The sequence below is a fragment of the Vollenhovia emeryi genome, unplaced genomic scaffold, assembly GCF_000949405.1.
Source record: "Vollenhovia emeryi isolate VEMERY1.0 unplaced genomic scaffold, V.emery_V1.0 DF939205.1, whole genome shotgun sequence".
Lineage (NCBI taxonomy): Eukaryota > Metazoa > Arthropoda > Insecta > Hymenoptera > Formicidae > Vollenhovia > Vollenhovia emeryi.
The window spans coordinates 240,176-256,290 of record NW_011967161.1 but is presented as its reverse complement, the minus strand read 5'-3'; the positions used below and the strand labels follow the sequence as shown (position 1 = coordinate 256,290).

General features: G+C 35.9%; 1 protein-coding gene across 1 annotated transcript; it reads left to right on the top strand.

Annotated features, from left to right (window-relative positions):
* Nucleotides 1-4,343: 4,343 nt before the first annotated feature.
* Nucleotides 4,344-16,111, top strand: LOC105561546 (sodium/potassium-transporting ATPase subunit beta-2). The gene is made up of 6 exons (XM_012011617.1): nt 4,344-4,901; nt 13,452-13,592; nt 13,788-13,907; nt 14,109-14,290; nt 14,473-14,752; nt 15,443-16,111. Exons 1-6 carry the CDS (start codon nt 4,751-4,753, stop codon nt 15,544-15,546), a joined length of 978 nt encoding a protein of 325 aa, XP_011867007.1. The 5' UTR covers nt 4,344-4,750; the 3' UTR covers nt 15,547-16,111.
* Nucleotides 16,112-16,115: the final 4 nt, after the last annotated feature.

Sequence of the window (16,115 nt, the reverse complement as noted above, 5' to 3'; positions counted from 1 at the left end):
GAAGACTTTTTCAGCATTCTATATAATTATTTTAATAAATGCCTATTTTTTTAAATATAAAATATAAAGTGTATTTGATACAATAATTTCAATTTTACACGATTAGTCTATAATCATATGCATATTTGTATTGTTACAGTTTAACATATATACCTAGTTGACGATGTACAACTGTGCTGTTGCGAGTCGTATCAGTGAGTGAAAAATTACTTTTTATTTGAAATTGACGTTGCGCATACAATATACTTCTCTTTGCATGTATACAAATTCTTAAAAATATACAATGCTGAACTACAAACTGCGCGCGCGAAACGCGTTTTGCCATTTCTAGTAAACTATAAAAGTGATATGAGGAAACAATATACATATTACAAACATAATTGTATCAATATTTTAAAATAATATTGCTACAGCATTACTAAAGTAATATTATAAAATAATGTCTCTGCAATATCTATGTACCATTACACTGCAAGATGCAACGTTGCAATCTTGCGATAAATTATTGCTGCAATGTTGCTGAAACCTTGCTGTGCTGTATGGGAATAACTTCGTTACTAGTAACGAGTTACTTCTCAATCCTGGAGATTAATTTAGTATTACTTCGATTTAATATTACACTTAAATTAATTTAATATTAAAAATTTAATATTATTCTAATTTAAGTATATTACGAGATCTAGGGTTGGAAAGTAACTCGTTCCTTGTAACGAGTTACTTCTTTTGGTAGCCCTAACTTAACTTCGTTACTTTCTCTCCGTACTGTAAATTAACTCAGTTACATTTTTTCAATAATTAGTAATTAATTAAATAGTTACATTAATCGTTACTTTATATATATTTTAAACCTCCACAGATCGCATTAGGTTTTGCATTTACGCATAAACGCCTTTATCGGCGCTTTGCAATTCAAATGCAGATATGATATTTTAATTTTCATTCGAAGAAAGTAACTGCAAAGTAACGATCTGTTACTTTGAGTATCTGTAACTGTAATGCGTTACTTTTTAGAATTGGTAACTTGTCACTGTAACTATAGTTACGTTTTTAGCAAAAAAAAACTGTAACTAGATACTTTTATAAAGTAACTTTCTCAACCTTGACGAGATCTCTTCTGCAATTGCAATAAAGACTTTGTCATCTAAGAAAATCGTACCCTGCCGCTCGTGCGATAACAAATCGGCCTAGCGTACGAGCGTTAGATTGATTATAGTACTTTAGAATTAATAAATGAGTGATCTCAGATTTCACAGAAGCAAGATAGCTTTCATGCGAGGCCGGGATACTTAAGAGCCGAGAAGCGCGACGCTGATTCTTCCGTCTATTTCGCTCGAAATTCTCCGTCAGGACGGCAATGACATTAATGTCACATGACGAAATGGGCAGGATGTGGTCAATTCAGATCGGTCTCCGTATGTGACTCACATTACACGCGCCTAGCTCGTCCCGGTGTGATAAAGGGAGTGGAGTGGACACTAATCGAACAGTCGCTGCGAGCCGCGCACACGCGTGCCATCGCGACTACTAAGGTCACATACACGTGGGCTGACCTTAGCCCCCAATTTGCCCATGCGATTCAGTTGAGGAAATCGTATTCGTGGCTTTTTGAATCGCGACGGATAGGTGAACTACATTTCGAGACCAAGTGGGGGGCAGATAACATCAACGTGATGCGCGGAGATGTTAAATTATCGTTTCCAATACTGATCCCATATTTAATTTACTACGGAAAATAGACTTAAAATAGATCGAAAGCAAAAGACATTAGATACCAATGAAACAAAATTAATTATTGAAGTAAATTAAAGTTTTAACTAAAAAAAGAGACGATATTGGCATAATATTAATAAGGACATGGGGACATGTCTTCAATAGGATTTGATACTAGGTATATGAAGATGAAGGTAAAGAATGTGGAACGTTTCATTGTTCAGAGAGAGAAATATAAATAATTAGACAGCTCTAATATAAAGTATCTATCATTCCCTAAAGAAATGATTACTTCAAGAAAATAAAAAATATTTAACAAATATATTCAACAAATTAAAAATATCACTTTTAGCTAACCTCAATCATTTATAAAGCGATATTTTTAATTTCTCTTCGTTTTTTTAATATAAAGTCGACTGTCCCTGGTTTGGTCTTTATGCGTACTTTAATCGTGTGGAAGAATTTTGCAATTTTATAAAGCCAGTTTCAAATTTAGTTAGAACTACGAATTGAAACTTGCAAATGCCAATATCTTTTTTATTAGATTTCTGAACTGAGTGTTTTAAATATCAAAATGTTCTGCTATGCGATCCGCAATTTATCCTGGTATTATTTTGTGCATAAAAGCCAATAAAAAGAATTACAAGCGCAAAAACTATATTTGACTGTGTCGGTAAAAAAGATGGCTGAAGGAGTTCGCCGATGGCTGAGGGACCCTTTTAATAAAAATAGTGGATTTCTTCTGTAGTACTGTATTTCCTTGATTTCATTTTATCTACTCATTAGGAAATAACAGTCATTTAATTATTTCAGCAGCTCTTGCTGATTATTATCCTACACAGTTGAAAAATTTGTGTTTTCTTGTTAAAAAACATGCTAGTTAAAATTTTTGTGTTAATTGATCTCAAATGTAAAATTATTAAAATAACTGAAAAGAAATGTTAAAACAACAATATGTACTTATTTTTTAATCTTACACAATACATATGTTCTATATTCATTTTGTCATTAAAAATGTGTTAATTTTACACAAAATTTATTTCAAATTATTTTGAGATTTGCATTTATTTTGTGTTAAAATATTAACAGAGTATTAGTGTGATTATTTAATATTTTTTATTTAATATTTAATATATCCATTTATTTATTATTTAATATATTCATATTACGTTAAATTAACACAAAAATTTATGTGGACCGTTTGGGACATGTCATATCTGTTAAATTTAACACAAATTGTTCAACTGCGTGCGTTATAAGTTTACTTCATAATGTAAGTAAAAAGTATTTTTGCTGCAGCAATAACTGATTTCAATACGCATGTGTACATATATGCAATTGTAATAAATTATTATAATATTTAACAAATATTATAATAGTCGATAATAAAATATGAAAAATGTACAAAAATCAAATCGAACGTTACAATATTCAATTAAAATAAATGATATATGTGTACATAACGTTCACTGTTCAATCCAAATTTTCGACAAGTCTAACCACGCAATGCACGCGTGAAAATGCGCCGAGTGTGCGACATTACTCACGCGCGTAAACCGAGGGTCCTGCGTAGGAGAAATACGTCACTGATTATAATACGTGTGTATTACCATACACAATGTCAACGTACCATCATTGACAAAACATGTACGCACCTGCGACCGCGACCTGCCACGTCATTAGAGGAACCGCATGTTACGTTATGGTGCATCCGCATAGGGTGTGCTTGGGAAACGGACAATTTTGTTGCTTTCAAGCGCGGTTGGAACGTCGATTGCCCGTACGTTGATTCAACGTGAGGCGTTGAATAATTTAAAAATCGGCAAAGGGATCATTGTCCGGGTCCCCATTGACAGTTTTCAAAGAGAACGCGGGCCATTCATACGCAGCATTGTCGTTTCTGTGCAATACAAATGTAAAATAAGTTACGTATAACTTAATATGTTATAATTTCGAATTGACAATTGCGTGTACGAACGTCCAGCCAGCCACCTCTGTACTTGTTTGTTATCCCTTGGAAAATAGAAAAATATCTGCAGAGATGGCTTGAAAGAGCAATATAGTAAATAACTATAACAAAATTTGTTCAAGATTATTATTTTCGAAATTTCGAGAGAACAGAAATTATTCGAAATCGATTGACGATACGATGAGAACGTAACGATAGGGTGTAATTCCGGATTTCTTTTAAAGGATCTGTCCTACAATTAGTTTTAAATGCGCGATAGTTCAAAGAGCATCCGTTGCCAGCCGCGAGAGACATCGCGACTATAATTATACTATAATATAAGCTTTGGAAAAGTGAACGCTTCACAATTGTATCACTTCGACATTGTTCTCGTAGCACTTTTAGCGATGTATACGCCGCAAGGCACTGTAGTCCCTCGTGCCTTTCTCCTACCAATTGCCAACTGACGGTGCTCAAGCCGCTGTTTCCTTAAATTCAAGTACAATTTCCAGCAACGCGAGTTGCCTAACTTCGAAGTCCCCGGCGCGTTCTCTTTCGCGCTCGCGATTCCTCAGCAACACCTAGGCCCGACAGAGAGATGGGTCCGAACCTGCGGTCAAGGAGGGGCAGCGCGAAGAGAGAAACAGGAGGGGAAGAGGAAACGAAAGAGAAGGAGGAAGGTCGCGGTGCGCTTGGTTGGGCGCGTTTAGTCAACCTGGTGGCGCCGAAGAAACAACTGTTAGGCGACGCGACTGCGAGTCGAGGAGTAACCTGCGGAGTTGGAATTGCGGAGTCAGTTCGTAATCGGCGCGTAGGGCGGGGGAGAGAGAGAGAGAGAGAGAGGGAGAGAGAGAGGGAGAGAGAGAGAAAGAAAGAGACAGAGAGAGGGGAGAAAGAGAGAGAGAGAAAGAAAGAAAGAGAGGAGCGTGAACCGGGCCCCGACCAGTTCGGCGAGTTCGGCAGTGCCCAAGTGTCTAGGCGGAGTGTTTTTCGAATTCGTGGGAGACTCGTGTGTTTCGCGGGTTATTCGCCGCGGCGGGTGCGCGCGTTTTGTGAATCGCAGGGCGGAATCCTCGTAACAGGTGGGGCGCAATGGTGGCCAAAGACCCGAAGATGGTCACCGCGATGGAGCTGATGAATCCATACGAGAAACCGCCGACCATGTCGGTCCGCCAGACCATGAGGACCTTTCTGTACAATCGCGAGACCGGCGCGTTTATGGGCAGGACCGCCAGTAGCTGGGGTAAGCGCGACGTTGCCAGCTTTAGAGGATTTTCTTTCCGCGCGTTCTCGAAGAAATTCTGCGACGGCGGCCGGAGAGGAGCCTACGGTGCGGTGTTGAGATCGTATCGATAGTAATATCGTTAAGCGCGCGGTATCGAACACGCCGCGACCGCGTATCGATATACCACGCCTGATTCCTCTCCCATCAGGTGTGGACACACCTAGGATTGTCTTCGGCGGCGTGACTCGATTCCCTAGAACGCCTCGATGTGTACTTTTGTACTCTCGCCGAGGAATAGCTCCGGCCGATCAGGCGTTTAGGGAAATTCCTAAGTTTCTCTTCCCGTTTTTCTTTCTCTTTTTTTTTCTTCACACGAAAATCGACCTCGCCGATCCGCGCGCCAATTATTTGATCGACTCCATTACACCATTGTCCGGGAAAGTGTCAACACCAATCGCACCGATACTTTCCATCTCGGCTGTGTCGCTTCAGCGACACTTGTATTGATATACGCGAGTCGAAAACAGAGCCTCGATCTTTTAATATATACCGTGTCGGAGTAGCGCAGGCATTTCTGCACGGAATAAAAGGGGACTGACGCCACGTGCAGGGCGTGTCAGAAGTCGCGCTTTCTTCAGAGACTTCCCAGCAAACTCGGAGTCGGGTAGAAGATGACTCTTTTAACGAATAATGGACCGCGCGCTAAATTTGTCTCTTTTTTTCCCTCCTCTTCATGTCACAACCAAGAATTAGAAAAATTGATTATGAATATATTAACAAAATGTGTATCATATCAATAAAATGTACTTTATTAATATATTTAACGCGAAAACTGATGGATGGCAATGGAGTAAGTTTGAAAAATGGAGTATAGAGATACGCGTGTAAGACGTGCGATAATTAGGCGAATTATAGATTTTAATTTGCAACTTCTCTAGCATTTGTATTTAAATAAAATAACGTGTGTTTAACGACCGAGGTTTTTTCACTCAATCGATTGACATGTTTGTATCTGCAATTTTTTCTACCTAGGATAATGTAATATTCACAGCGTCTTTTTTCATTTCGACACATTTGTTTAACGCTTCATCAATTTGCATTGTCTACAAATACATCTGCAAATTTAGCTCAATTCATCGCGATACTATCGAAATGGGTTATCGACTCTATGCTATACTTTCCAAAGAAATGCCACGTCATGCTTTTCGATGACTCTTTCCCTAAGTATGCAGACTTACTTTGTCGAGTCACATATACAGTCTGTGATAATTGAATAAACGAGAATATGTGGATGGAACATAAGTGGAACTGTCATTAGCGACGCATGATAATATTAAGTGTTGCAGTGGACAAAACAGGTTTTATGTCAAAAAAATGTTAAGTGCTACTCGCGTTTTTAGCATTTTTTAAAGACATTTACCATTACCGAAGGAATTAAACATAAAATTACGAATTTTGAAATATTTACAGTAGAGCTTCCATGGTAGACCAGAACTTTTAACTGGTAAAAGTTGATTCCGGACCGGAAACAGAGTGTCATACCTTCACTCGCACTTTAACAGCATATAATTGGAAAATAATTAAACATAATTAGAAAATCCGGTGGCGAGTGTGTGGCTCAGAGAAATGTACTCTGCTTAGTACACGAATGAATGAAAAGATCCGAGTTCAAACCTACGGACACCTTTTTTCGAAATTTCCCGAAGGGAAGTGGCAACCACCGAGAACATCCTGTTACGCAATAACCCTCTAGGGGGTTTAACCCTCCAGATAAAACCAAATGGTCAAAATACCAGAACGAACTGGATAAAACGGGCTTAATACTCGAGGAAGAAGAAGAAAATCCGGTTGAAAAGTATACTTTAAACTAACAATTAGTACTAGTAGACTGGTATGGAAAACATGATCCTAGAATAACTTTTTGAACAAACTCCAAAGTATTTTATATACAGATTGTATAAAGAGAATTTTTTAATTTTGAAAGAAACCAGATGGTATACAATCTTCTTATTAGTATATAAGGAACGACTGTCTGGAAGGTTAGCCAAGATCTCGTGTTTCGAGGACACCATGTAACAACTCGATGACGTAGAATTAATTATTACTTAATTACTAGACTTTTGAAAAAAAAGAACGAGATAACGTGTATACAGTCCTGTTAATTCACACACAAGGAACTTCTGCCCGGGAAGTTGTCCAAGATCTCGCGATCCGAGAATACTATACAATGACTCGATAATGAAATCAATTATATATAATTAATAGAATTAGTTATGTAAGATAACTTGTAGTAAACTGAAGTGCGATATATACTTTACGCTACTGAGATCTTGAAGTAACGTCTTGTTAGAGATTTTCATGTCAGTGAATTAAGACGCTTCGATAGACGAACACGGAGTAACACGATTGTGTCTGAAGATAGATTATTAATATATGGTAACTGGAGTTTATTACATTCTACACGTAACAATCTTTTAATTTATTTAAACAATGCTTGAGCCGGCAATATTCAGGCAGAATTTAATCGCGACATCAAAGGCGAACGGAAGACAAGACTGGATAAAACTACTTCGTTGAAGTTTATGAAATACGATACAAACTCCGTTATCAAACCGATGAAGAAGTGTAAAATCAATAAATATTACGACAGCCGCCCAAAGTACCATCATTTGCGTGTATTTTTTTTACTACTGCAGTGCGGTACTGCAATGCAGTAGTAAAAAAAATACACACAAATGATAGCAAATGATAGCAAAACATACAAGGAATAGAAAAATTGTCAAGCATGTCTATTATACCGATCGTGCACTATCTATTATCTATTAACGTGTACCGTCGTTGTTGCATGTGTCATTGCGGCATGTTAACGATTAATGCCAGTATTTTACTAGCCATTACTGCATGTTTGTTCTTAGCACGTGATAGTGTCAATGACCAAAGATATATGATGGTGTCTGCACTATCGCGTAATCGTGAATCTGTAACAAACTCGGACTTTTGATTGCATAAATATTAGCGTGAAAGCATTAATGAAGGATTATTGCGCGAAGTTATAGGGAAATTAACGCGCGCTTAAAAGTAAATTATGATAAAGAAGCAAGTGCAATTGCAATGGCGATCCTTGCACGTATTGGGAATACGCATATATTTGTATATCCTGTGCCAATAAATTTATCGACTTTACATTTATTTATCTCCTATGCTAATAAATTTATCACGCGCATGGCGAACCGACCATCGGAGATACTACCGCGAGACAACGTTATTGACTGCGTTCAGCGGAAAATGTTACATCGCAACACATTTCAATTCGCAAATTTGATGATCGGAGTACGCTCTTAGGTTCTGTCACAATTAAAAGCATACGCCAATCGGATTCAAGGTTTTTACAACAGTTTGCAAAGCAGCTCTTCCCGCTGAACGCGGCCATTGTTGGCTTCGAATCGCGAACGTCACAGTTTAAATATCTGGACACGATCCCTCCCGAGACGGAACGTCTAGAGAAGATAAAGGCATTCATGTTGTCGCGTGTACGAAGGAGTGACTGTTTGCGAGCTTCAATTAATTAGTCTATACCGGCGCCGCTGTCGATCACCGCCGAACGTGGTTACTGCCCTGACAGCCCCGTCTTTATGTGTCTCGGGGTGTGTTTTACGGCTGTCGCTATGGCGACTTGATGGTTATTACTCACCCGCGCCGTATAAAAGTACACTTCTTACAGTGTGGGAGCCCTTACAGTTTAACGGGGTATCCTCAAATATACAGGGTGTCTCATTTCAAATGATCCACGCAAATGTCTCTTCGGGGAAGCAAAAAATGACTTGAGCAAAAGTCGTTGGGTTTGCTCAGGTCATTTTTTTGCTGGCCCCCTTCCCCGAAGAGATATTTGCGTGGATCGTTAAAAATGAGACACCCTGTACAGTAGCTGCGATAAAGTATTTAAACTCGAAGAAATTAAATTGCTCGACTTGTCCATTTATTCAAGTCAATCTATCCCGATGAAATGGGCATTTAGGAACGAAATATGCAAAAAACACAAATTTATAAGTACAACATGCAAAAAAAAACGAAGAACACTAATACGTTCGGTACAAAATATCGGTTGAAGCTGCTTAATATCTAATCTGACACTCTAAAATTATTGACGTATACACCATTTCCTCTCGCAAAAATTGTATATGTCTTATTTATTTAATTTTCATGCACTTTTTAATAAACATGATAGAATGCCAATGATAATATAGATATGTCGTATCTATTTTCTTCTGTGATGACAACAAAGAGAAGACTTGCAGCGCACACGTCAACAGTGCGTGTTGATTCGCAAGAATTGTCTCGATTTAATTGGCTCAGAAGCCTGTATACGTTGCGGAGAAGTGACCAGGAATACTAAGCTTCGAAAAATATATCAAGATACATCCTTGAGGTATTAGTAACCTTGACACACGGTGAAAAAGAATTTTGTTTCTCGACACTTCGCTCTCACCCTCGAATCTCCCATTTAATATTTTTTATCTTAAAGCGAAACGCTGTGTGTAGTACTTTCCATTAGAAGAAACAAAATTAAGGAAGCTCCTTTTCTCTAAATTCCTCGAAACATTTTACATTTGAGATAGAATTCGGCACACCATCTCTCAATCAAATCTTTCACGCGGCTCCATATTAATGTCCGGAGCATTGCAAAGGGGGATAAGCGAGGAAGGTAAAGTGGAAGCGAAGCTAGAAAAAGACGGAAGCATGGAGCGTGTTTGATTCGCGGTGCATACAACGGTTTGCCCGGTTGAATGGCAATTGTTAAACTTCCTTTAGCGTAAACGTGTATAACGAGGTCAATTGGCGTTAAACGGCGGCATTACAGCATTACGTAACTTAGGGCCATTCCGAAGGGTACACCCACGCGGCTGTGCCGCTTCGTCTTTTGTACAGTTACAATCACCTGAGACCGTCCGAATCGTGGAAGCTGCAGTTACAGTTAAACTAGGAATCACCAAAGTTGACTTAGATCTTGGGTTTAAAAAACGAGTTCAAATGCACTTCTTTTGTTTCACGTGATTGCACAATTTTAGAGACTTTAGCGACCGTTACACTTGTCTCAGGAAGCTTCTTGTCTTCTGTGACCAATAACTCGCTCTTCTCTTCATGCCAATACAAAGAAACTTTAGATAATTACCTTACATTCTTCTTTTATAAAAGAAACGAGTACTTTTAGTAATTAAGAAAATAAATGATAATTTGTGATATAAGATCATATTGTTATATTGTAATTTTCTATTCTTTTACTCACTGATTGTGATTTGAGAAACCTGTGAGCTGATCCCATGCCGTCATTGTGAGGCTCGTATTGCATTGCGGTAATGTAAGCTAAATTACTGAATAAGATTTCGCTTATCGCGTTTCTGTAAACTCTGCGAATCAGCCGTAACGAGACAAAACAGAATCGTGGTTACACAACTGTTGTCGTAACGTGACGATTATAATGATCACGTATAATCTTAATCGTTCTTTCGTGAAGATAAAGAATAGAAAAAAAATCAACAAGTTAATTACTGTATTATGTAAATTAGGTTTTATTTTGCTGAACGTGATTGAGTTAGATTTTATTGCTTGATCAAAAGTATTAAATGTGGAAGGTTACAATCAATAGTCATTTAAAAAAGAATACAGCAGGGGAAAGTCCCGTATTATGAGGTAGGCTACTAATATAAGACAGCGGGGTTTCTGCTAAACCAACAGGCGCTATCAGTTGGTTTCACTATGCATTTATTGCCTTTAGAATGAAATCTATTTGGTAGAAAATTCATTGTTAGATCGTGCGTGTAGTCGTCGCAAAAAGATTTTTTTAATTGGACTACAAATCGTCAAGTTCCACTGAAGTAACTCTTCAAACCTTATCCATTATGTAGTAAATAAATATTTGGCAAGAAATTGTACATGCAGTGATCGAGTTTGATTGTATTAATAGGAAAATACGGGATATGTTGAATTGTTTAATTGTAGAGATTAGATTTGGTGACTGCAAAACCACAAGTCGTAATATGAGACATACAGGGTATTTCTAATGTGAAATAATTTATGCTCCAGTAAGCGTAGGTTATCTTATAGAATATTTAGCATGTTTATGAACGTCCTAAAAAGAAAAAGAAAATTTTTGCGCATTTATTATCTTTTTCGTACAGTGTGACCATAAAGAAGGATACATTTGGAGTATATCGGTATAAGTGGGTTTGTGATTATTGTAAAGAAGCTTCTCTCCATTACATTTGTATTTCAGAAACATTTAATAAGGTTTTCCAGTTGCAATGCTAATGTAGTTCGCACTTTATTAGCGATTTCCCGGAATATTTCATATTACGATTACACTTTCTCGATTTCTCATAAAGCTTCGAGGGAGAAACCGCTCAGGGCATAGTGGTGTACAGATTGCGGCATGATTGGGCACTACTAAGCGTTACTAGGCATTTTTTGGTCAGCGGTTTCCCCTCGTACAGCTCTTTGTTCACATGTTTCTAATTTTTAGGAAAATAATGATTTAATTAAATTTTACATTTTAACAACTTAAAATCTTATTAAATTTCCTTAAAAATGAGCTACTACATTTAAAAATTCTACCCATAGATTTCCGATAACTACATAAAATGGATTCAGTTTCTCACACTCGGGCACTTTTCTCTATTTCCAAGAAGTAAAGCACATAAAAGTAAAAATCAAATAGAGATGAAACACTACTTCGTAATATTTTATTTATTATATTTCTCATAGGAGAAGCATGGCAGTTCAAGCGACGAATTTTATCGTTGATGTTGAGTTTTTTAAGAATAGACAAAAATAGATAGTTTTAAATTGTTTGCTTTTTAAAGACATGGATACCTGATGCTTTTTTATTCATTTGAGCAGATGCGACACGTCTCTGTCATTTACTTTATCGAAGTCAGGAACTTAAATGGACTACCACTGCGGTTCTGATTTTTCATTCTTATCATTAGAAGACGATAAAAAAGAAAAGTTGCAGTTATAGTCTCCTTACAGTTTAAATGGTTAGAAAGAACGAATAATCGAGAAGTAATTTAAAAAAACTCGTTTCGTTATTTGATTTGATTTGTCGTTTATATTCTCTATTTGTAGTCTCGATGTGAAATAGACAAAGAAAAACAGAATAAATAATTATGAAGAATTGAACATCAAAGCACTTTCCTGGAAAATTATGGTTTTTAACTCTTATATCTTTCTTTTACAGCGAATCGATTTTTATACTTCTTTTTTATTCTCTTAAAAAATGGATATAATTGGCTTGATTTTAAAGAATTAGAATTTTGCCAAAAATTACATGGAATTAAAGTTCTAAAAAGAAACTGACTTTTCCAAACCATTATTTAAATTTGGAAAGAGCTTATTTAAAAAAAAACCATTGATCAAAATGCTACCAGTTATATGAGAAAAGGAATAGAAAAAGACGATTCAAATTTTTTGATACATTAATGAGAAAAAAAAACAAAAGATAGACAGTTTTGCCCTATAATTTCGTAATTGGCATACCCTTCCTTATGCAGTTGTGACTATAGTCTACTGATAAGATCCCGTGACGATGTCGAAGACAATTAACTTCTCGTTAGTAATGTCTAATGACGTCATGACGCGTCTAACAGGACTGAGAGATACTTGAAGACTATCTTCACTTCAGACTATAGTAAGCAATCTGCATCTCTTCCTATGATTTCTATAAAGTTAACAATAACGTCACAATTTTAATATAAATAGACGTTTAATATATAATACTTACTTTTTCAAAAATTCGACACCTTTTGGAGAAAACTTTATCCCAATTATATTAAAAATCTAAAAAAATAAAATTCCTCTCTCACAAACGTTCTCTTACATGAATATAATTTTATAATTTGTAGTTGATTTCATTATAATTGTATTTATAATTAGCACCCTGTATAGCTGCTACTAGTCATGATTAATAATTTTATGCGTATGATTTTTGTATGTCAAATGTATATTTAATAAATATACATATTGCACAAATATATAAGTATTGAAATTTCTAGGAAAGTAATATACTACGTTTAATACTGAATAATATTTCTTCATGTGTGCGTACCCCTTTATTCTCGGTAGCGTTATTTGATGAACGATGTCCACAAAACAACGTCGCGAGTCCCGTTAACGCATAATTGAATTGCACCATTTGACCAGTCGCGTTGATCTTTCTCTATGAATTGAATCCACGGTTAATACAATTAACCTACATTATAGGAAGTACACGCATATATCAGAATCAGCTTTCTCTACATGCGACTGCAAACTCTTCGCAAAGCACATTTGTGGTAAAATTTATTGTATGATCTGTGTGATGATTAATAATCACCACAGATGATTTGTTGAAAGAAAATGTATTTAACACTTGTATTTAGAAAAAAATGTATGTACACTTTAAAGTATTCGCATAGCATTTAGAATAATTGGAAGATTTTCGACGTTTCTTGCAAACAAATAAAGAGTTTTGTACGTTCGAAACGTACACTTTCGGATATCCTACCTTTTAATTATTTTATTCCATTTTTACAGGTAAAATTGGACTTTTTTATCTAATATTCTACGGCGTTCTGGCAGCGCTCGTTGCCATTTGTTTCTGGGCATTCTTTCAAACGCTCGATCCAAGGATACCGAGGTGGCAACTTGAGAGATCCATTATTGGAACAAATCCAGGTGAATTATTTTTAGTTAATAATAAATACTACATGTAAATGGCAATAAGATATTTTAATATTTAATAACTGTCGTGACTTTTTAAAAGTCGTTTGTAGAGATTATTTATTAGTTTTTATTGTTTAATATATCAAAAATCAAGATACGGGAAGATGTGGCAAACTTTTAAATAAACGACGCTGTTACGCTTTACAGGACTGGGATTCAGACCGATGCCGCCGGATGAGAATGTGGAAAGCACTTTGATTTGGTACAGAGGCACCGACAGCGAAAACTTCAAACACTGGGTTGATTCACTGCAAAAATTTTTAAAAGGTACAATCATCCGTAATAAAAAAGGAATCCACATGGCTCAGGATAGGACGTCGAGTCCTAAATGACTTCTAGTGTCACTTTATACCTGCATATTTCATTTACCTTATTCCTAATTAATTTCTCTAATTATAATTTTCAAATTGACAAACATAATTTGATCATTCGTAATATCTACAATATTTCGTGTAATATTAATTCCAGATTATATAACACCCGGATCTGTTCTTGGTCTTGGCGCTAACATTAACAAATGCGATTATAATCAGCCGCCGCCACCCGGAAAAGTTTGTGATGTTGATGTGAAAAATTGGCATCCTTGCACCAAGGAGAATAAATATAATTATCACAAGTCCGCTCCTTGCATTTTCCTTAAGTTGAACAAAGTACGTGCATCATAATGTAGAATTAATTCGATTATTTACAATAGCATGATATTTATTTGTAAACCTTATTTTTAATTTTATATAATTCTTTAAATACTTCCAATTGCTAATATCAACTTAAATCATTATACATTTAATGTAAATCAGTATATAACTTTCTTTATGTTATTTTTGTCTACTAGATTTATGGCTGGAGACCAGAGTTTTACAATGATACTAATAATTTACCGGAAAAGATGCCACACGATCTCAAAGAACACATTGTTAATCAAAAAGGAAACAACTCCTTGCAATTGAACACAATCTGGGTATCCTGTGAAGGTGAAAATCCTGCTGATCAGGAGAACATTGGACCAATTAACTATTTGCCACGACGCGGTTTTCCTGGTTACTTTTATCCTTATGAAAATTCCGAAGGATATTTGAGCCCTCTAGTTGCAGTGCACTTTGTTAGACCACGAAGTAAGTAATACAAAGTACAATATATGCTCACATATGTAGGGTGACAATCGGAAAATGCCGAAAGTAAAAAGTTATCATTTTGTAATGGGTCAACAGAATAAAATATTATCAATTTACTATACTGGAAGAAAACTATTATATGCCTTAGTGCATTGTATAAAAGAATTGCATTCCCGCTTTTCATATTAAGTAAATCCATTATTTCGAAATTTTCTCTAAAGCTTTGACTTCGAAATGACTATCACAAGTCATACGCTTTGCAATATGTACAAATCAAAATGACGAGTTTTTTTTGCAGAATAGCATTTAATTCTGTCCATTCACTCGTGAGATAACAATTATTCAATTTCAGCAGTTTCTCAATTATCACGATATTGATATAAAAAATAATATAGGGGGTAAGTCTATTATAAGATAGGCTTTTAATTTGAGATAGCACCTAATGTTTCTGCTAAATTAATAGACGTCATCTGTTGGTTCCATCATGAATTTATTCCCCTTGGAGTGAAATCTGTTTAGTGGAAAATTGATTGTTAAATCGTGTAATCGTTGCAAAAAAGTTTTGTAATTGAATTTAAACACTGAAAACCTCATGCTATCTAGTATTAGAATCCTATCTCATAATAGAGGACTTTCCTCTACATATAATAACGGAAGAATAGAACTATATTATTTATTTTTTATTTGCAGCTGGAATTCTGATAAATGTCGAGTGCAAAGCATGGGCAAAAAATATCAAGCACAGTCGCACCGACAAAATCGGCGCGGTCCATTTTGAGCTGATGATAGATTAACGACATCTAAAACTAGCCTTTGACTACCTATGCAAGTCTTTTAAAGTAAAACGAATGTCTCGTAGACATTTAAGGTAGCCATTAGGCAAATTTTCATCTTCCAAATAATAAAAATGTGAGCAAACATCTCTTCGAAGCCGACAACACGTTGCCGACTCTCTGGACGATATTACTCGAGTACAAAACAAAAAGAGTTTTTGCAATAGGTGTTCCCGAAAATTTTCAAGGATTATAAATGAAAATCGCGAATTTTAAGAGATTGCATATGTATGTGCTGAATGAAGATATATCGGCGAAGATAACGACTGAGAAAGGAGACGCTGATATCAAGAATTAGAGCGTTCATTGAGAGGTTTTCACTAAACACCTTTTACAGTATCTTTCACAAATCCGCTGTTTAAGATTTCATAACGCAGTAAACACCAACTAACGGTTATAATAACGTCAATATTATATAATCTCTTACTCAACAATGTAACAATTATGTGCAACATGTGTTACATTACATTTATAAGCGAGAAATTATAATATTGTTATTATGTAATTGTTAGTAAATGTTTACTGGGAAT

Bases quoted from the DNA above. Each gene is read 5' to 3' on its own strand.
- LOC105561546 (XM_012011617.1), top strand. From the start codon at position 4,751: ATGGTGGCCAAAGACCCGAAGATGGTCACCGCGATGGAGCTGATGAAT. The intron at 13,908-14,108 runs GTACAATCATCC...TATTAATTCCAG, and splicing joins ACTGCAAAAATTTTTAAAAG to ATTATATAACACCCGGATCT. The intron at 14,291-14,472 runs GTACGTGCATCA...TTTGTCTACTAG, and splicing joins TTTTCCTTAAGTTGAACAAA to ATTTATGGCTGGAGACCAGA.